The sequence below is a fragment of the Pseudopodoces humilis genome, chromosome 19 (genome assembly GCF_049639895.1).
Source record: "Pseudopodoces humilis isolate 2021_Gansu_Grassland_sample_001 chromosome 19, ASM4963989v1, whole genome shotgun sequence".
Classification (NCBI taxonomy): Eukaryota; Metazoa; Chordata; class Aves; order Passeriformes; family Paridae; genus Pseudopodoces; species Pseudopodoces humilis.
Window position 1 is genome coordinate 10,053,220 of NC_142218.1, and position 22,016 is coordinate 10,075,235.

The 22,016-nt window shown below is 53.1% G+C and overlaps 1 protein-coding gene across 1 annotated transcript; it reads left to right on the plus strand.

Annotated features, from left to right (window-relative positions):
- Positions 1 to 1,601: 1,601 nt before the first annotated feature.
- On the plus strand, positions 1,602 to 21,673 carry RBBP8NL (RBBP8 N-terminal like). The gene is made up of 15 exons (XM_005524815.3): positions 1,602 to 1,687; positions 5,728 to 5,891; positions 8,463 to 8,605; positions 9,906 to 9,948; positions 10,321 to 10,416; positions 10,763 to 10,875; positions 11,899 to 11,971; positions 13,217 to 13,383; positions 13,853 to 13,941; positions 14,856 to 15,019; positions 16,185 to 16,965; positions 17,382 to 17,490; positions 19,449 to 19,510; positions 19,830 to 19,950; positions 21,110 to 21,673. Exons 3-15 carry the CDS (start codon positions 8,539 to 8,541, stop codon positions 21,226 to 21,228), a joined length of 2,004 nt encoding a protein of 667 aa, XP_005524872.2. The 5' UTR covers positions 1,602 to 1,687; positions 5,728 to 5,891; positions 8,463 to 8,538; the 3' UTR covers positions 21,229 to 21,673.
- The last annotated feature ends 343 nt before the right edge of the window (positions 21,674 to 22,016 follow it).

A 22,016-nucleotide genomic window follows, 5' to 3' on the forward strand; every position in this document is an offset into this window, starting at 1 on the left:
TGCAGGTGGCTCATAAGAAGGCTTGGATGGAAATCACCCCCATAACCTTGTGCTGTGTCCCTCTTGCAGAGGCATGAGTCAGGAATTTCATGCACGTAGAGCAATCACCAAACAGTCCCTACAGGTCTGCCCAGGACCACGGCTTGCCTAGCAGCTGCTTGTTTACCTGCCACCCATTTCCATAGCATGGGTGTGCAGCCACATTCCTGGGAGCCCCAGCTGCTCCCACCTGCCCAACCTGTCCGTGAGCGGGAGCAGAGCTCAAAGACACCGCTTGAGAGATGTGATTGCCACAGGGAAACGCAGCCAAGGATGCTCAGTGCTCTGCTGGGATGACTGAGGAGCCAGCTGAGCAGCTGGGGTGTAAGGCAGCGTGGTGGCATCGCCGCTGGAGGATGGAGGGGCTTTACACCAGCAGAGGGTCTGAGCTGTGGCTGGGCACCGAGCTCTGGGGATGCACAGCGTGGGATGACTCAGGAGGAGCAGCTCAGCCTCGGTGCTCCAAATCCCCTTCCACAGGAGCTCTCCCTATCCGCTGGCGCTGGAAATGTCACAGGGAAGCCACTCTCCTCAGGTTACGTGTCCTATTAAGCAAGAAGGACGCGTCCCTCCCGAGCCAGAGCCGCGCTCGGAGGTGGCTGTGCCAGCACAGCAGGGCCCAGCTGGCAGAGCAGCTTTTGGCAAAGCAGGATGTGCTGCCTGGGCCCCAGAAACGCAGGCACCAACTTTCTATTCCTTTCTATCAGTGCCGTGATGGGGTGCAAGTGCATCTCTTGCTTTTTCCTGGAGCTGCTGCTGTCTTGCAGCACTGCGGGGGAAGGCTGTCCCTGCCCAGCCTGGGCTGGGGAATCCGTGCCAGCATTTTCCCCAGGGGATGCTGAAGTAGCTGCACTTCAAAGGCTCAGGAAGTGTCCATTTTGCCTTCGGCTCCACCAGCCCACGGTTTAGGGTGAAAACTGCTTGTGTCAGCAGCTGGAGCTGGGAGGAAACCCGGGCTAAGCTAGGATCAGCTCCCAAGCCACCCAACCCTTCCTCACTTGTCCCTAAAGCATCCCCAGCCGCTGCAAAGTGCCCCCAGAAGAAAATTCAGGATGATCACGGGCTTTCATCCTGCATTTGAAGCAACAATACGTGTCAATTTGGGCACTTTCCCTCTCCCGAGTGTTTGGGCTGGGAGTTGTGTGCCCTGGCTGTGTCACTCTAATTTAGCAGGATGCTGCTGCTGCTGCTGCCACATTTCTTTTTCTTTTTTTTTTTCTCTTCTTCTCAAAAAGTGCCAAGTTTTATAAAACAAAAAAACTTCCCATCTTAATGCTGGATGAATTATTTAAAAGGGTCTGTTTGCTAATGCGATTGACTTCAACCAACAGCGCAGGTTGAGCCGTAATTATGGGAAAACAATCAAATCTCTATCTGGGTTCACACCATACTGGTCCTGCCGCTTTTTGTGTTACAGCAGAACCGGTTGGGCAGCTTTAGCTAAGCTGAGCCTCCTTTCTGCTGCTGGGGTAAAGAAATGCAAACCAGTAGAACCAGTCAGGCTGCAAGGAAAAATTACGGCTTATTGTCTGTGCAAGTTCACCCACACTGCTCACTGCTGGCTCCCGTGTCCCAGATGTCCGTCTCCTGATCACCACCCAAACGCAGCTCCAGGAGCCGAGGAAGAGGCACAGGCACAGTCCTCTCCGTGAGTATTGTGCTTGCACTGGTTTTTATCTGTCCCCCAGCATCCTGGGCAGTGTTGTGTAGCTGGGAAGGGAGCTGGTGTGAGACACACATGGAGAGCTGCCCAAAATTCGCTCAGCACGGCGCCGGGAGAGCTGTCACTTGGTGCGGGCAGATGGAGCCTGGTCCAGTTCGCATCTGATGGGCAGAGGTTGGTGTGTCACGGGTTTGCTTGCTTTTCTGTCCCCTCTCAGAGTTCGAGGAGGAAATCTGGGTTTGTGGGAGCCTATGGTCTGTGGCAAACTCAGGGGGGTCGGTGGGGAGGGGTCCTGAGCCCACCCAGGCTGTGCGGCGCTGCCCAGCCACGACCCCGGAGCTCTCCTCTTAACAAAAACTTCCTCTGGTGTTTTCCACCTGAGCATGAAAGGTAATGGGATATCCCTGCCATCCAAAACGCTGAGAAATGGCATCCAGTTCTGCTCAGATGGAGTGAAATAGATGTGGAGGGTCAGAGCACTTTGTGGGTGTCAGAGTTTACACGAGTACCAGGGAGCCCAGTCTCGTTTGCATCCAGCAAGAGGGGACCAGAGGCAGGAAAACTTCTCTGAGCAAACATCCAGCAGTGTGACAGCCATGGGGGAGCAGAGTTGTGGCCATGTGGGATGGACAGTGGGACAGTGTGGGATCCAGGATGTGCCCATCCCGGCCAGGCAGCACCTGGGTGTTTGTGCTGGGTGCTGGGGGGGCAGCACCCCCGTCCACACCTGATCCACCTTCCATGCAGCATCTCAGCCTGCCCTGAACTGCACCAAGCCATGCACATGCTGGGCAATAAATAACTTTAAATGGAGTTGTGGGTCTCCATTCCCACCCCGTTTCACACCTTGAACTCATCTCTGTTGCCAAAGCTGAGAACAAATTTGCTGCTTTTTCCCTCAGTGGCAGCTTGGAGCTGGGTTGTGGTGACCCCTACTAGCTGGATGGCCATCTGTCCCCGTTGTGTCCCTTGTGGGACATCCTGACAGTGCCCTCCTGGGTTGTCCAGATATGTTCCTTCAGGCAGCATAAATATGCAGAGAGGCTGAAGCTTGCTGGGCTTCCAGCAGCCCCAGGCACGAGGTGTAATGCTACCCAGGGCTGGCATCCTCCTTCCCTATTTTAAATCCAGGAGGAAGGAAGTGATGGTGGGGAGAGACTGTGCCCACACACGCTGCCTCCCTGCACTGGGGTTTGCTGCTGTGGGTGGAACTGTCCCCACTGCCTGCTCCTTGTCCCTTCTGTTGGGACAGTGCCACCATGGGGAAAGTCCTGAGAGCTCTTACAGAGGAGATGACCACAGATCCTCCCCTGGAGGATGCAGGACACTGATGCATTGATTCAAAACCTAGCCTAGGTAGCAATGTGTGTCACCAGGCATTTGGGACATGCAGAGATGCCTCAGTCTGTAAAAGTGCCCAGCTCTGTCTGTCCCAGCTGCTGGACAGCACAACATGGGGCTGAGTTGGTGAGACTCATCCTTGGTGCTGCAGCAGGGCTAAACACCCAGGAGGGTTTTGCAGGGCTAGGTCTTCCTAGCGCATTTCTCCTTTTTTAAATGGTGCTGAAGAGAAAAGCTGATCCTCTCCAAGACTTCATCATCTGGGGATATCCAGGGATATCTCCATACCCAGGGGAGAGAGATCTGTTCTTTTCCATTTGCATGGCCATTACCTTGACTCAGGATGCCCATGCACCCCTCACACAGCAGGAGCAGAGGTGCCAGTGTATGGAAGTGTGGTTGAGAGGAATCTTCGTGCCTGTTCTCCCACACAAGACCTGCTTTTCCATGAATGATGAATTCCCCATGTCAGGAACAGTGTGGGCTCTGAGCCATGCTGCTGGGGAGGTCCCCTGCTGTGGAGGAGAAGACAGTGAGACCAAGATGCTCTCCAGGCAGCATGAGCAGCGTAACGGGATCACGGGCAGAGTGTGGGGTGATAACACCACCTATCAGAGATTCCCAGGGTATTTTCCTGCCACTTTGCCCAGCCAGGGGCTCTGGAGCTGGGGGTGGCAGTGGAAGTGTTTTGGATGGGCAGTGACCACATGTCTCCAATCCCAACAGGGCCTTGAGCTATTCCTGAGCCTCACCACTTCTCAATTAAATCACCCAAAAATGCGATAATGCCTCGTTACCCACTTCCCAGAGCATTTTGAGGTGTTAACTGAGTAATGTTTATAGAACCTGTGGTTACCCCAAGATGCATGGGCAGATAAGTGGATACTTTTAATCATCCTCTGAATCCTTCTGTGGGCAGACAGGCCTGCCCCACTGATCTGCCCAAAGCCCACCACACTCTGGGGAGCATCACGGCACAGCTGCTGGCTCCAAATGTCATTTGTCCTCAAGTGGGGAGCAGAACAAATATTTACTGTTAAACCTCAGCAAAGCAGCAGCAGTTGGGGAGTGGGAGGACAAAACCTCCCTCCCAGATGGAGCCAGAGCAAGGAGAAATCCCCCAGACTGCTCAGCCTGCTATGTAAAAGCCAGTCAGATCCCTAGGGGTATTCAGGTATTGCAGAGGACCATCAGCTCTGGGTTTAGTGATCCTGCAAGCCCAGGGCAGCCAGGACTCTGTTGGGAGGAGGGATGTCCCTATTGCAAGGAATAACAAGGACTCTTGAGCAGAAATGAGGTAATGGAAGAAAACTCAAACTGGGGGTTTGATGATGGCCACAGCAATTGGAAAAGCAGAAGCTGCCTCCACAGGGCCAGGGTGGTGGGGAAGAAATTGAGATGCTGAGTTTGTGATCACCAGGGCTGTGCTGTATTATGGCAACAGAGACTTTATGGGGTAGAAATAAATCAGTGTACAGGTTGGGACTTGAGGCTGGAGCTGCATCTTGGAGGGTTTGCTCCAGCTCAGCTCTCCCTGCAGTGGGACACGTCTGTGCACACACAAGCAGGGGCAGCATCTCCCTGGTGCTGCTGATCCTGCTGAGCTGGTTCAGGGGCTGTGACCAGCACCAGTCCCCACAAACACAAAGGGCCATTGGGGCAGGTCACAGCCATGCTGCAGCTCCACATCACCCCAGTGGGACCCCCATGCAGCAGCCGGCAGAGGAAACCCTGGGGCTTGCTGCAAACCGGGTCCTGGGCTGGTGGAGCAGCACGGAGCAGCTGCTCTGCTCCAGGGAGGATTTTCAGGTTGTGCAAGGTAGAGGAAGGCACCAAATTCCTCCTCCCTGGAGAGGCAAGAGCCAAGGCTGCTCCTCCTGTCTCTCTTGTTGGGAGGTAATTTTGCAATCTGGCAGCCCACGTGCAGCACCCACAGCAAACCCAGCACGGTGGAGAGCAGGCACTGGGCTCCATTTTAGGGCAGTCTGTGCCATGTTAAATCATGCAAATAAATAAATACCCGGCAAAAAAGAAACCCTCAAAGTACCAAAAAAGCCTTCTTCAAACTGCCAAGCCAAGTACATCCGCAAAGAGCATTACTCCACACCGGCCTGTGAAATACTCCTGGCACTGCAGATCTTCCATGAGTGATCAGGCAGTTTTTCTGAGTACAAACTTGTTTTATAATTCTAAAATTAGACCAGGAACATAGTAGGATAGCCAAGGAAAGAAAGTTTGGCTGGTCAAAGCAGCTCTGCCCAGCAATCTCCCAGAGAAAGGTGTATGACATCAATCCAGCCTGGAGCTGAGCAACTCCAGCACTGCTGATGGGGAAATATCTGCTGGTAAATCCATTAAGCTTCACTGATCCCACAGTATCAGAATGTCACAGTCCTGCCTTTTTCTTTTCTGCCTTTTTTTCTTTTTTTTTTTTTTTAATGACTTAAGCTCATTTAGCTAATGAGCTGCTTTATCCTCCTGAAAAGAGACAGAGCTCAGGGTGGGGATGTGCTCACTGTGAGTGTGACAGGCAGTGCTGGGGATGACACTGAGAAGTCAAGAACTCCCTGGGGACCAAGGAATGGGGGTTGGCTGTGCTGTCAGAGCCAGTCCACATCCATCCCTTCCCCAGCCCCCTCAGATGGGACAGAAAATAACCTCCCTGCTGCTTTTCCTTTCCCCAGCCACAACAGGAGCATCCTGGCCAAGGAGTGATGCCATTGGCACCCAGGAGATGATGGGGGCTGCTCCAGCCCCGTGTATGAGAGCAGACATCCCAGGGACCCTGTGCCCCAAACTGGAGCCCTTTTCCCACCCTGAGCTGAGCATCGAGGGATGCAGAGAGCAGGTGAGCAAAGCCACAGCACTTAACAACAGCTCACCCCAGGCCCTGGGCTTTCCAAACCTTCCAGATTTAGGGGCTGGATGAGGAGTTTGCCTTTGGTCCCCAACACTGGGGCTCTGTTTGCAGAGGGCACACACCACTTTGAAATACTCCTGGCCCTGCCAGGATGCCAAAGGGCTGCTCTGACCCTGCCACGGGCCAGCACCACCGGCTCTATATCCCAGTGACAGCTCTGCAAAAGGCCTGGGGCTGGAAATGAAATCCCTGTCTCAGGGAACGAGCTCCACACTGAGGGACTCTGTGGTCTGGGCTTCAGCGATAAATCTCCCTCAGTAAATCCTCCAGAGCAGGGTAGAGGAGCAGGGAGCTGCAGCTTCACACCTTCACCTGTCCACACCGGGTGAGAGGGAGCAAAGCTGAGCCCCTCAGGGAGCCTGGGCTGTCACTGGGTCTGTTCTGCTGCAGCAAAAGGCTGAATCCTGGGAAAAGACTTATAGGGAGTGATGCTCATGAAGGATCTCTGTTGCCATGTGAGTGCACAGATGAGAGCCGAGGTCCTCACCAGGTTTGCCACAGAGTGGCTATTCCATCTGCAGGCAGAGATGGGTTCTGGCATCTCAGAAAGCACCAAAACTGGCAGCTTTTCCCTGCTGATTGGATCTGCAGCAGGTCACAGGCCCCTACTCACCTGAGGCCTCTGAGGAAAAGAAAATCAGGAGTAAACCCCAGCCCTGGTAGCACCACAGCCACAGCCTGAGCAGCGGGCTGGCAGCACTCCCAGCCAGGCTGTCACCTTTCCTGGATGGCTGAGCTGCATCCCTGTGTCCCCAAATGCTGGCTCCAGCCCTCCAAGACACCAGCCGTGGGGAGAGGGCTGTACCCCTCAGTACAAGGCAGGCAGGACCTGATCCAGCAGCAGCAAGTGCGGTAGGAGCACACAGCCACCGACTCCTCTGCTCCCAGTTACAATCCCTTCCCAGATTACAGCCCTGGAGAATGCAATGGGAATTAGTGCCTGAGTGCTCCAGAGCCTTCCCAGCTGGCACTTGGGGTGTCAGTCCCGTGATGGCAGTGCTTGATCTCACAACCTCCCTTCAGCCCTGGGGAGGTGCTTTGCCCAGGGCAGAGACTAATTTAGGACCCAGTGATCCTGGGAAGTGCATCCCATTAACATCAAGAGGGTTTTTTTCCTGTTTTGCAGTAGAGCTGCACGTTATTTCCCCTGGCTGGCTTTCCAGCTGTGGCTCTTGGGGCTGAGATCAGTTCCCAATCCCATTTCCCAGTGGCAGACCTCAAGCTGGACGAGCCACACTGTGCTTTTATTTGCTGGGTTAGATCACCCAGCCCTGGGAACGGGTGGGTTATGCTCAGGGAAGCAGCAATAATGAATATTTTTAAATTGTTTCCCCAGAGAGTAAGATCTCTACTCTGTTTGCACCAGATTTGCTCAAAAGCCAAAGGAAGAGGCTCCGGGATGGTTCGTGTTCAGGCAGCTGCTCCGCCGATCCGAGCGTGCCGAGCTCGCTGCTCGTGCTTGCTGGCGCGTGCCTCATTTCTTTTGAAAATCAGATGCTTTAGGGGAAACTTTCTTCTTCCAGCTCTGCATGCCCACATCTTGCATATGCAGGCGATCTGGCACATCCCTGCTCCGCATGCAGATAAAGGCACGGGCAGGAGCCGGGCTGAGAGAGCGCTGGAACAAACCTTCCCTGTGGGGCTACAAAGCCCAGCTCCCAGCCCACTCTTCACTTCCCAGCAGCACAGGGGAGGTTTGCCCCCTGCTCATCTCTTCGTGGTTGAAGGCTGAGTGTCCGGGTGCTTAGCTGGGATCAGAATTACTTGCCACAACTCAATAACCCAGGATGATTTTGGGGGAGAAGTTCCCATGTGGAGATGCTAAACGCCTTCGTGTGAAAGTTCCTCTTTCCCTGTGTGGTTTTGGTGGTCCCAGAGGACCCCATGGGTGCTGTGCCTGTGCACAGCTTCCTGCAGCTCTTGGCTCAGGACACCACCTCTCCTGGTTTCTCTGGTACCATGGGCTGAAAAAGCTCTGCTGGGTGTCTCCCAGGGGTTCAGAGCAGCTACAGCCAGCGAGGTCGTGCAGGAAGCCTGGGCAGTGGCAGTGGGTGGCCAAGTGCTGTGTGCTGCCCCCATAAAACTGTGCATGGTGCCAGAGGGAGGAGGGATGCAAGGGAGTATTCCAGCAGGAGATGAGTCCATGAGAGTCAAACACCAAAACTGCTGTGAATTTCCCCATCATCGGTCCCCATGTGGTCCCAGCACGAGTTCTGCAGTCCCTGCTTTATGCTCGAGAAGATGCCCTGCCCCACCTCATCCCAGAGAAATGCAATTTAAACTGCTCAACAAGTAGAGGAAAAGCCTGATTTTCCAGCTGGGTTTCTCTTGGTATCTAAGACATGCTCTTTGCTATGCTCAGTGCTGAGGCAGGGTGGACAAAAATGCATCCCATGGTTTAGCAAATGATTTCCCTTCCTAGCTTTGGGCTTTGTCCTTTCCAGAACATCACATGCACCAGGCACATGCCTTTTGTTGGACTTCTTCTTTCTATTTTAGGCTGAAACCTGAATAATTTGAAGCAAAAGGACATCCTCACACTGGACACAGCTTGGTTTGTGGCTCAGCCCTTAACATGACCACAGAAAGTTTTGCAGAGTTCCTGAACAAGCTCAAGGAAGTCCATGAGAAGGAGGTCCAAGGTAGGGAGACATCATTTTCTTATCAAAAACTGGGCAAGATCCATTTCTTTGTAATACCACCTTGATCTGTTTGGTGTCAAATAATGTGAAAGGAGGAGGAGCAGGTGTGGATTAGGGAGATTTGGGGATTAGTGCTGAGCAAGCAGCAGCCACAGGGAAGGACTGGGACATGGGGTCACAGCCTGTCCCTCGGGAGAACACCCACTGGCATGTTTGTACCTCTGGTTGGCATACTGAGAACAAACTAACATTTTGAATGATGAGAAGGAGCAGAAGAGAGAGGACATTCCTGCACTCCATGCATCTGGAACACAAGCCATGGAGATGCTCAGTCCTTGAGCATCCCAGAATCCCACTTGCTCCAAGCATTAACCACGGGGGATTTGGCTCCTTTCCTGCCCCTGCTGCCAGGGTCTGTGATAAAGGCAAATTGAGAGGTTTCTAGGGGTGACACACACACCTGCTGGGCATCTGCTCCAAGCAGTCAGGATTGGTGTATATCTGCACACTGAGGGATCAAAGGGAAAGCGGAAAGATGCAATAATCTGTACGACAGAAGTAGCAGGAGATGAAGCTCTGTTAAAGAAAATGTTTGAGTCAGGTTAGATAGCTTATTCCTCTAGGGAATAAATTATTTCTCAGGCCATATATTATTAAAATAAAATCCATTAGGTTAAGCAACCAAGTTCCAAGTCCAATTGTTTTCCTATTAGAATAATTCCCAGTATCAATATTATGAACAAAACTTCAGCACTTTTGGATGATTCTGGCTTATGAATTCATTCTTCTCTTGTGTAATTTCAAGCTGTGTGAGAGTTAGAGGAAACTGTTGAGCAATTTAAACCACATGTTTACATCTACTTTGCATAAAATGAATTTGACAGGATACAACGTCTGCAGATCCATCAAGGAAAGCCTTTCAGCTGTAAATATTCTCCAAGATGCTTTCCAGCCCTGAAAGCTATAAAATACTGCCCACCTGGGAAATGCAGGCTGCAGTGAGAAATAAGTAGAAACAAAATGAAACCAGACTTTCTGTGTCTGTGAAGGAAATGCAGACTCATTAAATAGTGGGGATACAAAAGGAGCTCACATTTTGTACAACTTTCCCTGTTACATTAAACCGTGATTGTGTTTAACACATGCAATGTGTTATTCCTTATCGGAGATAAGGCTCGTGAACGGATGAGATTTCTGCAAAGCCATGCACCTTCCTGAAATTCCATCAGTGTCATTTGCTTCTGAGTGCTGGGGAGCTGGCAGTAACCACCCTCCTCTCTGTGTCTGTTCATTACCCCAGGTCTGCACAGCAAGGTGACGGAGCTGACCACAGAGAAGTGCCGGTGAGCGATGCTGGGGCAGAGGGGAAGTTACACCACTGGAATTTCAGACTTCCTGCCCGATTAGAGAGCACCATCTGCCTTTCTGGCACTGCCAAATTCAAGCCTTTTGGCTCCAGGCGGGGTTTGGGGTGATCCCAACTCCAGTTTGCTTTCCCACTGGCCGGTGATGTTTGTGCCACCCGGTGCTTTCTCCCTTGGAAAACAATAAGTGGGAGGAATTAAGCTGCTCACTCCAAGGAGGGCATCCCAGGGAGGCTCCAACACATTTGTTTCCCCTCCTGCCACACAAGAAAAAGGGCACTGTGGATGAAGGCAAGAGTTTTGGAGAGAAATCTAATAAACCTCTTTTCTTTGTTCTGCTTCTTCAACTAGCGATGCTCAGAGAATTGAAGAGCTGTTTGCTAAAAATCACCAATTAAGGGAACAACAGAAGGTCCTTAAAGAAAATGTAAAGGTGTTAGAAAACCGGTAGGATTTGTTTTTAAGTGGGGTGCTGCTGAGTGGCAGCAACTGCACGGTCCTAGGGGGAGAGTTTGGGATTTGCTGTCTCCTCAGGAGTGGGATGTAGAATATGAACCTCTATTTTTCCTTTACTCAGCTGCTGGGAGGGCTGGAGGAGTCTGGGCACATGCAGAGGAGCTTTCCTAAGCTGGTGGTGGTGGGGCTGCATCTGGAGGGGTGCAAGGGCCGGTGCTGGGCTGTGGGGTGATGCCAGGGATGATCTGGGTGTTCACACTTCCCCATGAGCAGGGCAGGAGCTGATTTCTCCCATGGAAACCGTGTGGTAACAAGCTGTGGGGTTTCCTTCCTCCAGGCTGCGAGCTGGTCTTTGTGACAGATGCATGGTCACACAGGAGCTGGCCAAAAAGAAGCAGAATGAGTATGAGACCTCTCATTTCCAGAGCCTGCAGCACATCTTCATCCTCTGTACGTACCAACACCCACTGTGAGCTTGGCTTTGGCAGGCTGAGTTTTTGCTCTGTTAATCCCTCTCCCAGATATTTGCAAGTGAGCCCTTGTGGTGAGCAGGAATCTGGGAAGGGTTTGGGGATGGGGAGAAGGGAGGGAGCAGGACTGTGGATGGCAGTTCACGTCCCCCCAAGCAGACATAACCCTTCACACAAATCATCAGAGCTGGGGGTTGCAGCCCTCCTCACCTCCTGAAAAATGAGAGATTCCAGGCTGTGTCACCTGCCTGGAAAAAGGATGCATTTGGCACGGCAGAAGCAACACTCTGGCAAAGACAGGAAAGTCACAGCAGCAGCTCAGCACGGGTAAATGAAATCAAGCAACACATGTGATGGAACCTCTCCTGAGCCTTTGGCAGAGCTCCCAGCACCGCTGAGGCACAGGGTGTTTTTCTCTGGGGATCTGACTGGCCCAGGGAGGGTCATGGGTGTAAAGGAGATAAGGCATTTAGGAGGGATGGAGAGGTGCCAAGAGCCCTTGTTTTATCTCCTCTGCTATGCCACTGTTCCCCGAGTGCTGCTTTCGAGCAGGAGCAAGGCAAGGCACCCTGCCTGGGAGCCCAGCCGTGCTCCCCTGGCCTCCTCGCTGCAGCACCCGGTGCCGGGTGCTCACATCACCCTCTGGCCTCTGTCTGATCCCCCCCGAGACCCCCCAGCCCTCCCCCTAACACAGCACCCACTCATCACCCTGCCCTGGTGTTCAGGGGCAAGATGTTCACTGTGCCCAATCCACCGCTGCCTCCTCTGGGTCATGCTCTTCCCCTGAGCTGGGTGAGCTGCAAGCAGACCTAATCCTGATGAAACTTGAGTCAGAAAGTTGTTCCCTTTTATCCCTTAGCCCCGGCATGTTTACAAAGGAGGAAGGAAATTCGGCATCCCTCCAAAACTCGGTGCCATTCCCTCCTCCTCCCCCGGCCACCCCAGCGAGCTGAGTGGCACCCTGGCAGGAGCTGAACTCACATCACCACCTCTGTCCCTGCAGCAAACGAGACCAATCGCCTGAGGGAGGAGAATAAAACTCTCAAGGAAGAACTGAAGAGGCTCCGGAGCCTGGAGTAAGCACTTTCCTGGTTTCTTTCTTTACAAGGGGTGTTGGCAACAGCCAGGGCATCCCCAGAGCTGGCAGGGAAATGTCCAGACTGTGGCATCCTCAGGGGTATTTTAGCATCTAATTCCCATGGCTTCCTGTATATGTTAGACATGGAAAAAATCCCTAATAATCTCAAAATCCTTGTTGACCTTTGCTCACTGCAGTGTTCGCCAGCATCCAGCAATTCATTTTTGGGGAACAAAGATATTTAACCCTGTGGAAACCAAGCCCTGGGCAGCTTGCAGGCACCTCAGCCTGGGATTCCATGGCTTTTCCATGGCACCAGCTCCCCTTCTGCAGCAGCCAGAGAGGGTCTGCAGGTGGTTTTGGAGGAAGGAGAGTGACACACAAGGGACAGTGATGGGGTTAAAGAGGGAGAAGTGAACTGCACCAACAGGTTCACAGCCCAGCAGAGCACTGTGCTGGAAGCCAAGTAACCTGCCAGGCTGGCCAATATATACAAATCAGCTCATTCCTCAAGGGTTTAAAGTCCAGAGGAATTAGCACTGAGGGATTAGTTTAGAAATGTGTTTTCTTTGGAGCACAGGAGCACCATCCACTTAAAGAGAAACTCTGGCTTTTACTCCCCAGTGCTTCCCAAGAGCTGAGTAGCTCCAGAGCTGTGGGCTGGGCTGAGCTTGCTGAGCACTGAGTGATTCTGCTCTGCTCTGCTGTTCCCTGAGATGCTGGATAGGAAGATTTCCAGCCAAACATCCATGTCTCAGCATCAGACTCCATCCAGGACTCTGTGTGTGTCTCCAAGGCTCAGACACTCCCTCTGTGTCACCAAGAGCATCAGCCTCTCCATCTTGATTTGGTGGCAGGGGGCAGACACCACATCCCTGTGCTGAATCCACCCCTCCATCAGGCTGAAAGCCCAGCCAGGGACAAGTTCCCACAGAGCTTTTGCAATAGCCACAGCTGGGTCCTGGCTTACCCAACATCGTGGCTTCCTGCGACGTTGCCCACAAGCAAGTGGGGCAATCACACCTCGGGCTGTCATGCTGGCTCTGTCCATGCTCCAGACTGCAGCTGGGCTGCTGATAAGCTGCAGTGGAAGGAGGTGAGTCTGAGGATCCGGTATATCCACATCCACACTTACATAAATACGTATATTTATATATCAGGCTCAGAGCTCTCAGTACAGTGGCTCCAAAACCTTCCTTCTCCTGCCCCTTCTCATTCATTCATGTCCATTTCCTTCCAACAGGGACAGGACAAGGACCCCGGGAGTTTCCTCCAGAGAAAGCTGCTCCACACCAAGCTCCCCTTTGACTGTACTGTCCCCAGTGAGCAGGAATGTCAGCACAGAGAAAGCAGAGCACAGGGAAGCAGAAGAAGCCCAGCAGGATGTGCCTGACCTCAAGCTCAGTGAAGGTGGGTGTTGCTGGCTCCTGCCACCCTTGAGGGATCTGGGGATGGGAAAGTGACTGAGCCATTGTGCAAAACTGCCCTGGGAAAGGGTCTGGAGAGCAAAGACCAAGCTGTTGGCAGCTCAGATGGACATTGCCATGAGCAGAAAAGCTGATGAGGGGAAATGCAGGTCAAGGGATAAGCACCCCGCTCTGCATTAGAGCAAAAGAGTGCTCGGGTGCTCTCACTAAAATAAAATTCATGCAGAGACCATGGCATTTCCTTCCTGCCACCCACACATGCAATAAAGGGCACATTCAGTCAGGTGCTAGCTTGAGCCAGAAGGTAATTTTGACTCAAAATCTTCACTGAGAGGTGGTTGGTATCAGCCAGTGACATCCCTGGGAGGCTGCATGGCTCCAGCCCACTGCAGAGCAGGGCTGCAGCAGCTCTGGGGGACCATTACAGCAGCTGGTTGTGTCTTCTATTGCAGAAAAGCCTCCAGAGAAACTCCAGAGAAGCTCTCCAAGCAGCAGGACTTCTCCAGGCACCGTCCTCCAAGAAGTCAGCCTTGCAGAAATGGTGAGTTGTCATAGGCAGCCTGATGTCCTCAGGCCTTCTCCCCACTGCTGTGGTCATCTGAACAGGATCAAGACAAGCAGATTGGGATAGGGAAAGAGTAGGAGGCACCTGGGGAGTGGAAGAAGCCAGAGCTGGTAGTTTGTCATTTCCAGAGGGCTGACATTCAGTGGTTGCAAGGACAAACACAGAGAGGGTGTCAGCCAGCGACACTGGGCACTGGGAGGTGAGACTGCAGGACCTGGACCTTGTTCCTGGTCATGGCAACTCAAGCCAGTGTACACACCCACAGACATTCTCCTGTTTTGGCACAGGTTTTGCTTACTCGACCTCCACAAAAAACTTGAAAGAGCAGGTGAAAAGGGGTTTTGGCAAGGCTGCAGGCAGGCTGTGGGGATAATTAATAGGGATCACAGGAAGGGTTGGTGACATCTCCAGGTGGGCAGGGGAAAGTCAAGTCAGAACATGTGGTGAGCTTTTCATGACAGCTGATGGAGACAACCATGTCCTGGCCCAGGTTCTCCACCAGAAATACACCCACCAAACCTGTGTGTGCCAGGAGCTTGCATGAATAAAATCTTGCATGAGTAAAAAGGCCTGACTATGGGACAAGGAATTTGCAGGGTCTTATCTTGGTTAAGCCACTGAATCATGACTTAAGAGAAGATGAAAAACTTCCTGTGCTACAAATCAGTGCAGCCAGAAAACAGAGAGTACATGAAGGGAAAATTTCCTGGAAAAATGAACAAAAACTTAATAGAGCTGTTGACCAGAACCATAATCAAGCAGCACACTCAGGAGCTGTCTGTCTTGTTCTCTCTCACTGGTGAGGAGATGTGTCCCAGTTCAGCTGGGCTCCCTGGAGCCTGGGGCACACTGCAAAATGACTCACCTGGACTTTCTGTCCTCTGCCACAGGCGTCCCAGAGGATTTCCAACCAGCTGCATGGAACCATTGCCCTGGTGAGACCTGGCTCCAGACCCTGCCTCTTGGAAAAGAGTCCTTCAGGGGCCGCAGTGTCTCCACCAGTGAGGAAGACTCCTCTCCCTCCGGAGCGTGAGCACAGCCCCAGCCTCGAGGCGTGAGTAGCAGCTTGGGAGTCATGGTGTGGGCCTGATCCAGCCCACTGCAGCTGTCCCTCAATGGATGGATGGCCAGTATTCACTGTGTCTGTCCACCTTCCTCTCCAAACTTCTCCCACAGCCTTGGGAAGGGGGGGATATCCCAGTTTGCACCAGTGAAAAATGACTGGAGTCCAGCCCAACAAGATCAGGCTCTCGTTATTCCAGCTCCTCAGGCAGACCCACAGAGTGAACTGAGTGCCCCCACATCCAGGCAGGACTGTCCCAGGCAGGCAGCAATTCCTGCTCCTCCTTATCTGCTCTAATGGGCTTTGCTGCAGGGTTCAGCATTTCCCAGGCTTATCCTCCCCACTGATTTCAGGAGCACAGAGGGCTGAGCAAGGCCAGTGAGTTCACCTGTAGAGACAGCGAGTTTCCCAGAGTGTGAGTAGTTCTGCTGGGCATTCCTGGGAACAGCTTACACTCATGGAAGCTGCCAAATAACCAGAGCAGCAGGAACTGGGTTTGCAGAGCAGGCTCCTGCACTGTACCAGCCTTCCTAGGATGGCTGTAAAAGTTTCCCACTGAGTGAGATTAGGGGAGGGTGGGCTGTTCCTCTGTCCTGGGGATCTCCAGGCACTAAGAAAGCCCAAGGGGGGTAGTTAGGATGTTGCTGGCTGTCATTATTCAAAAACTGACTTAGTAGCAGTGCTGATCTGAGAGGTCGCTGCATCCTCACCTTCACTCAACCCCCTGCATTGAGCTGCCATGGCCTAGGGACAGGGGATTGCTGCTGGATGCTGGGATGGGAATGGCTTCCTGCGCTGTGTGGAGACCCACTGCTGACTGCCTGATGCCCCTGGCCACCAGCACCGTCCTCCCCAGCACAGAACACAAAGACAAACATGATGTGCTGGCCAAGAGCTGTAACAGGGCATGGAAAGAGCAGGAGAGACCACACACATCCCTGCAGAGCTGGGAAACCATGCGAAAACTCTAATGCTAATGTGATGATCTTTTGATATTTTTTTGTGGGTTTGGGGTTTTTTTATTCTGTTGTTTTGGGGGGTTTTTTGTTTGGTTTTTTTGTTTGGTTTTGGTTTGGGTTTTTTTTTTGCACTTGTCTTTTTTTGCTAACATGATCTACCTAACGTAATTTTTATTTTACCCCACGCTTTTTTTTAGTTATTTAACAGCGAGCAAACTGGACTCCCCAAAGGTTGCTCCATCCTATGAAAATCTAAAGCTGAGTGCCCGGAGAGAGCAGCTCTGCCTCCTGCACAAGCACCTTTCCCTGCACCAGCTGGGGCTGGCGGGTCCCTGCGCCCCGGCTGACCGGGACAGCTTCCCCAGCCCCCTGCTCCGGGCCAAAGCTGCCGACGGCAGGACGCGCTCCAGGGACAGCTGGGATGACCACGCAGCCTTGCTGAAGCTTCCTGCCACCATGGTGTACGTGAGGGACCAGCAGCTGGAGGAGAAGCTGCAGCTCCTGAAGCAGCGGGAGCGGCTGCAGCATCTCCTCCTGCAGCAGTGCCAGCCGGGCCAGCGGGACACCAAGCTCCGGCCCGGGGAGCGGCCGCTGTCCCCCTGGCTGGGCATCGCGGCAGCGTGCAAGGAGGAGAGCTTCTTCCTGGAGGATGCTGCGGATGGGAAGGAAGAGAAGGAGCTTTGGCCGGGCCGGGAGCGCTCCGAGCTCCGAGCGAAGGTGAAGGAGGCGAGGGACGATGATGCGGACGCGCCCCTGGATCTGTCGGACTCCGGCCGCGGCAGGGACGGGGGCTGGCACGGCCGCCGGGAGCTGCGGGGCTGCGGCAGCCCCAGGGACAGCGCTGGGGACAGCCCTGCCGGGGGACACAGGACACAGAGGGACAACCTGCGCTGCCCCTACCACTGGCCCAGCGCCACCCGGCCTCTACCCGGCGCTGCCAAGGAGGAGGAGGAGGAGGAGGAGGAGGATGCAGCTGTGGTAAGTACAGCTCTTGCTGGCATCGACTGCAGCCCCCACCCCTTCCCCACCCCAGCACTGCCGCTGGGACCATTGTGACCACGTTAATCTCCTTGGGAGGATGGGTTTGATATGAAACCCACAAATTGGCACAATGAAGCCAATTTGTGCACAGCAGAGCCGTGGTTGCTCAGTCCTGGCTCTCATTCCCTTCCAGTGCCCAGAGTGTTCCCATCCAGGCCCAAGGGCAGGCAGTGCCTGTGCCCCCTCCCACAGGAGCTGCTGAGCTCCCTGCAAACACACCACAGTGCACAGCAACATCTCGGTGATGTTTGTCCCTGTGGGTGTCACAGTCACCAAGTAAGGGCTGGGACAATCCTCTCCTGCCTGGTGGCTGACAGCAGCGTTTGTGTTACCTGTACCCCTGTGTCCCACAGCTCACACTTTCACGGGCATATCTGACAAACAGCTCCACACCAAGCGACCCAGAGGCCCTTCCTGAGGCTGGGATGAGACAGGATGTCAGTGCACAGAAGGGAGAAGCAGGTAAGAAGCCCCAGGCAAACGTGACATTTGAGAGGGCAAGAGTGAAAGGTGCCTCTTGGTGAAGGCATTTCCCAGCCCCGAGCTCTCTGCTGGGCTCTGCACACATTTGCAAACCCACCTTCCAGGGACCAAGTGCTCCTGCCTCCCAGCTCTTCTGGGTCTTTGTGGGGAGCTTCACGTTTCACATTTCTGTCTTTGAGAGCTCAGTTTTCTACCCTAGATATGTCCAAAACTGAGGCTCAGTATATATGGGGAGAAAGTAATCCTTGTTCTTCTGCAGAAAAGCCCAGTCTCTGTCCAGCACAGACAGGAGCCACCCCTGGGCTGTCCTTGCACACTCAGCAGAGCACCCTGCACTCCACGCTGGGGACATAAAATTCTCCAGGAGCTAAGGAGTCAGTGTAGCTCTGACCTCTTGGCAAAACCCACCCCACAATGAGCAGTAACAAGGCAATGTTGCTGCTCCAGCATTTCCCACTCCTTTCAGGGAAGAAGCAGCTCAGAATTTCCCAGCAGAGATGGGGAAAATGCAAGAGGTTTGCAGGACTAGCACTGGAAAACCATCCCTGTGTGTCCCCTTGCTCCAAAGTGTGTCCTGTGATGACACAGCACATAGGGTTGAGCACAAAGGATGGGATGCTGGTACCTGCAGCAGGTAGATCAGAACAGTTTCCTTCCTTTCCTTGCTCCATCCTCCAAAAGAGCCCTTCCAAGGCTTTCTCCCTGCCTGATCCCCTTGAGACACAGGTGCCAGGTTTGTCCAGGCAGGTGGGAGGCAGCAGCCATGTGGATCAGAGTGGGAAGCACGTCTGCTGGGAGCTGCTCAGTACCAGACTTACTGGCTTGGCTGGAAAGTTGAGCTCACCTGGATTAGTTGGTCTGGGCGTGTCGGAGTGGTTTGGGAACACTCTCTGGAGCAGGATTTTTCATGGGGAAAAAAAAAAAAAAAAAGTTCTCCATGATTTGCATGCTAAGAAGATATCATCATGGCAGAAGAATTTCAGATTATTACATTCTGGGTGTGGGGATACAGAATTTTCTTCAGTTCTCACCTTAAGGTTGACACAAAGCTCGGGAAACAATACACAAATACTTCTGCACTTTCTAGTGAACCTCAGCCTGCAGAAGGATAAGGTGAGGATGGGATCAGGCTACAGGGAATCCAGGAGTGCCTGGAAGCAGCATCACCTGCTCTCCCACCTCTGCAGGGGCAGCAAGAGGGGGCTGCCCTGCTGAGCTCCATCCTGGCTAGACCTGGGTGTCATGAGCAACAGGTATTGAGCTTCTGGGGTGTCCCTGCCCCTCAGAAGAGGGCGCAGCTCTGTGCCCAGTCCTTTCTGCCCAGCATGGCCAGCCGAGGTGTGTTACTGTGTGTGCAAGGCTTGGCCCCCAGCCCATGGAGATTCAGTGTGTGCAGAGGTCGGGTGTGTGCAGGTACACGTCTGGGGCTGTGCAGCCCCGGGTTCTGTGTGCAGTGAGGTGCTTTTGCTGGGAAGGGAAGTGTCTCCTCTGCCTTTCCTCCCTCTGCTCCTCAGCACACATTCCTTGCCAAGAGCCTGAAGAGACTGAACCAGCAGCAAACGTGGGATTGTCCCTTTTGGTCTCTTCACCCCAACATGCTTCTCCCCACCTGGGGCAGTGCAGTCTGGGGCTTAAATACCCCCCAGTTTTCCACCTGTACGTAGCCACAGATGTTGGGACAGCTCTAGTGACCTTGGTGTAGCAAAGTCCTCCGGATCCACCTTTCCTGGGAGCTGGTTTCCCAACAGAGTCTTGTTGGATCACTCCTAAACATTCATTCCAGGCAACGCAGCTTGCAGTGCCTCTGCTTCACAACACAGTTTATTGCTGAAGCTGCTTTCTGGCTCTGTGAGCCACTGGGCTGGTGGCTCTGCTTCTGCTCATGAGCTTGTCAAGCCTCCCACCAGCCAAAAACCTTTCTTTTTGTGTTTCTTTAGATGACAATGATGCCGAGTCTGGGAAGCAAGAATCCGATGAGCCAGACACGACGGACAGCGAGGTTTGTTGGTTTGTTTGTTCTCCTCAGCCATCAGCTTAGGCTGCTGTGTCCCAGAGGCATCAGACAGGTTGTACCAGCCCAAGCTCCCTCCAGAACGTGATGGCTTTTCCTGCACCATGTGCCAAACCTCATTCCCACCCTGTTGCACAACTTACTGCTGAGGGATAGAAGTGCCACTCTTTCCAGACAGTCAAGACAGTGTTTATAATCAATAGCATTTGTCATCACTCCATAGCAATTGTCACAGAGGTCCCTGGCAAAGCCACCAGCTCCCTGGGAAAGCCAGTTTGTAGACTGACTGTTCATCTCGTTGGTGTAGGAGAAGTATGAAGATGAGGTCCTACAAGAATCTGAGGCTGACGGGAAATACTTTTGCACCAAAGACAAAGTTCATGTTCAGCAAAGGAAGAGAAAAAGAGAACAGGATCCCTGGATGAAAGGTAGGGAGGAGAAGTCCTTTGGGGCATCATCTCAAGGCTACAATTTCTGCTGCTTCCAGAGGGACTCCTGTGAGACATTCCCAAGGCCAGACACAGGAGGCTTCTCCTCCATGCTCCTCTGAGCCATGTTCTGGCAGCACTTGTAATCTCCAGCCAGAGGAGTCCCTGCTAATGGTTAGCCAGGACAGCCTGGGCAGGGTTCCCAGGAGAGCACCCCAAGCACCTAAACTAACAGAGCTTAGTCCCTTGTGTTTGCTTATCTGGTCAGGGAGGCGGTGACTGGGGAAGGCCAGGTTCCCAGGGGTGAGTTATTGACATTCAGAGAAAGGTTTCTGCCAGCTCTGTTGATCTGCCAGTGTGGCTGTGGAGGTTTCCCTGCTGACAGAGGAATGTGTTGTACCCACATTTCCTACAGGTGAATAAGAAGAAAACTGCTCCTGGTAAGGGCAAGGATAAGGGATTTTGTCTGTCAGGCCTTAAAAAATGCTCTGTCAGAAAAACCCTGCTGCTCACCTCCTCTGTACTGGTGGTAAAAACAGGGAAGTGTTGGCCCAACCATAAATGCAGAGAGGGCTGTTGCTTAAACTTGAAGGGAGCTTGTTTAACAGCCTGGCCTTCAGAGGGCCCTGCTCACTCAGGGGACTCCACCAGAGCTGGGTGACAAGAGGATCTCCTGTACAAAACCAGCCACTTGGGGCAATGGGGAGAAGCTGTCCTGTGCAGCCCAGGGCAGACACATGTGACCCCCCAGGACTGGATGGGGATGTCCCAAGTGAGGGGTGGGTGCAGCTCTGGCAGGAATGGGGTGATGGAAGGGCATAGCACCTCTCTCAACATTTAGTGTGGGCCATGAACCACACTGGAACGGGAAGAAATCCACAGAATGCATCTTGCTGCTCTAGGTACCCTCCCAGGGACGCATCTGCATCAGGTCAGCTCTCTGCCTATTTCTGCTCTGCGTGTTTTGTGTCCAGGATCACAACAGCCTCCCCTGGATACCCACACATCTCACATGTGAGGGGTTTCTCTCTTCATCTTTCCTTTGCTGAGCTTTGCTTCCCCCTGCGCTGTGCCTATTTTGGGATGAGACCATGCTGACTTCAGAAGTGTAAATCCATTTCTCTGTGGTTAACTCCTGCTGTCATCTGGCTGTTTACAGGATCTAAGAAGTCAATGAGAGGAAAAAAGAAAATCAAAGTGGAGCAATGCCCAGTGGGGATCACAAAGGAACTGGAGAATTGCTCCGCTTCCCACACTGATCCCTCCAAGGAGAGTTAACATCAGGGCAGGATGGAGCAACTGCAGACCAAAGGAGAGGGCTCAGAGACCTCAGAATCCCACCCATGCTGGGAGAGCATGCAGTGGGGAATTCATAAGGACTCATTTATGAGCAGAGCACCCTGAAACTCTTCACTCAGCTACAGGAGAGGCTGGGCAAGGATGAGCCGTGCAGGTGCCACCTGGAGCAGCCAGGTCACTGCTGGTGGAGCCCCACGGTCAGTGAGCCCAGCCCTGTGCCAGAGCAGACCCTCAGCCTGGAGCTAGGAAGAGGAGATGTCTCTTTGTAACCCTCGCCCTGCATCAGAGCCATGTTCTTCCCTGGGATTTCGAGCTTGGACAACGGACTAGAGACCCCTCTCCTCATGAAGGATGTCCCAGTGGCTGGCTGAGGGGTGGTGACCAAACCAAATACTGCAGAGTCCCATGCACAAACCTGCTTCAATTAAATCCCTGCCCAGGTTTCCTACACACGTGGATCTTGTCTGACCTGGGGAAAGTCCATGGTTTTTTTTCTGGTTAAGTGAGGAGCAAGTACATGGGCAGATAGGTGGGATGTGCTCCCGGAGAGGGCAGGGAGAGGAGCAGGGGAAGGGAGGGTTTGGGTGCTCCCTCTCCCCACAGTGTCCTGTATTTCCATCCTGGAAAAGACCAGTGTGTGAGACCCAGCTGCAGCTGACAGCAGAGCACCAGCTCAGCAGCTCACACTGACCTTGGCAGGATTGCTGGGAGCTATTTTTCACGTGGATAAGCTGCTCCTAGTAATGTTTTTCTGATGGGATGAGATG

Bases quoted from the DNA above. Each gene is read 5' to 3' on its own strand.
- RBBP8NL (XM_005524815.3), top strand. From the start codon at position 8,539: ATGACCACAGAAAGTTTTGCAGAGTTCCTGAACAAGCTCAAGGAAGTC. The intron at 8,606-9,905 runs GTAGGGAGACAT...TCATTACCCCAG, and splicing joins CCATGAGAAGGAGGTCCAAG to GTCTGCACAGCAAGGTGACG. The intron at 13,942-14,855 runs GTGAGTTGTCAT...CCTCTGCCACAG, and splicing joins AAGTCAGCCTTGCAGAAATG to GCGTCCCAGAGGATTTCCAA.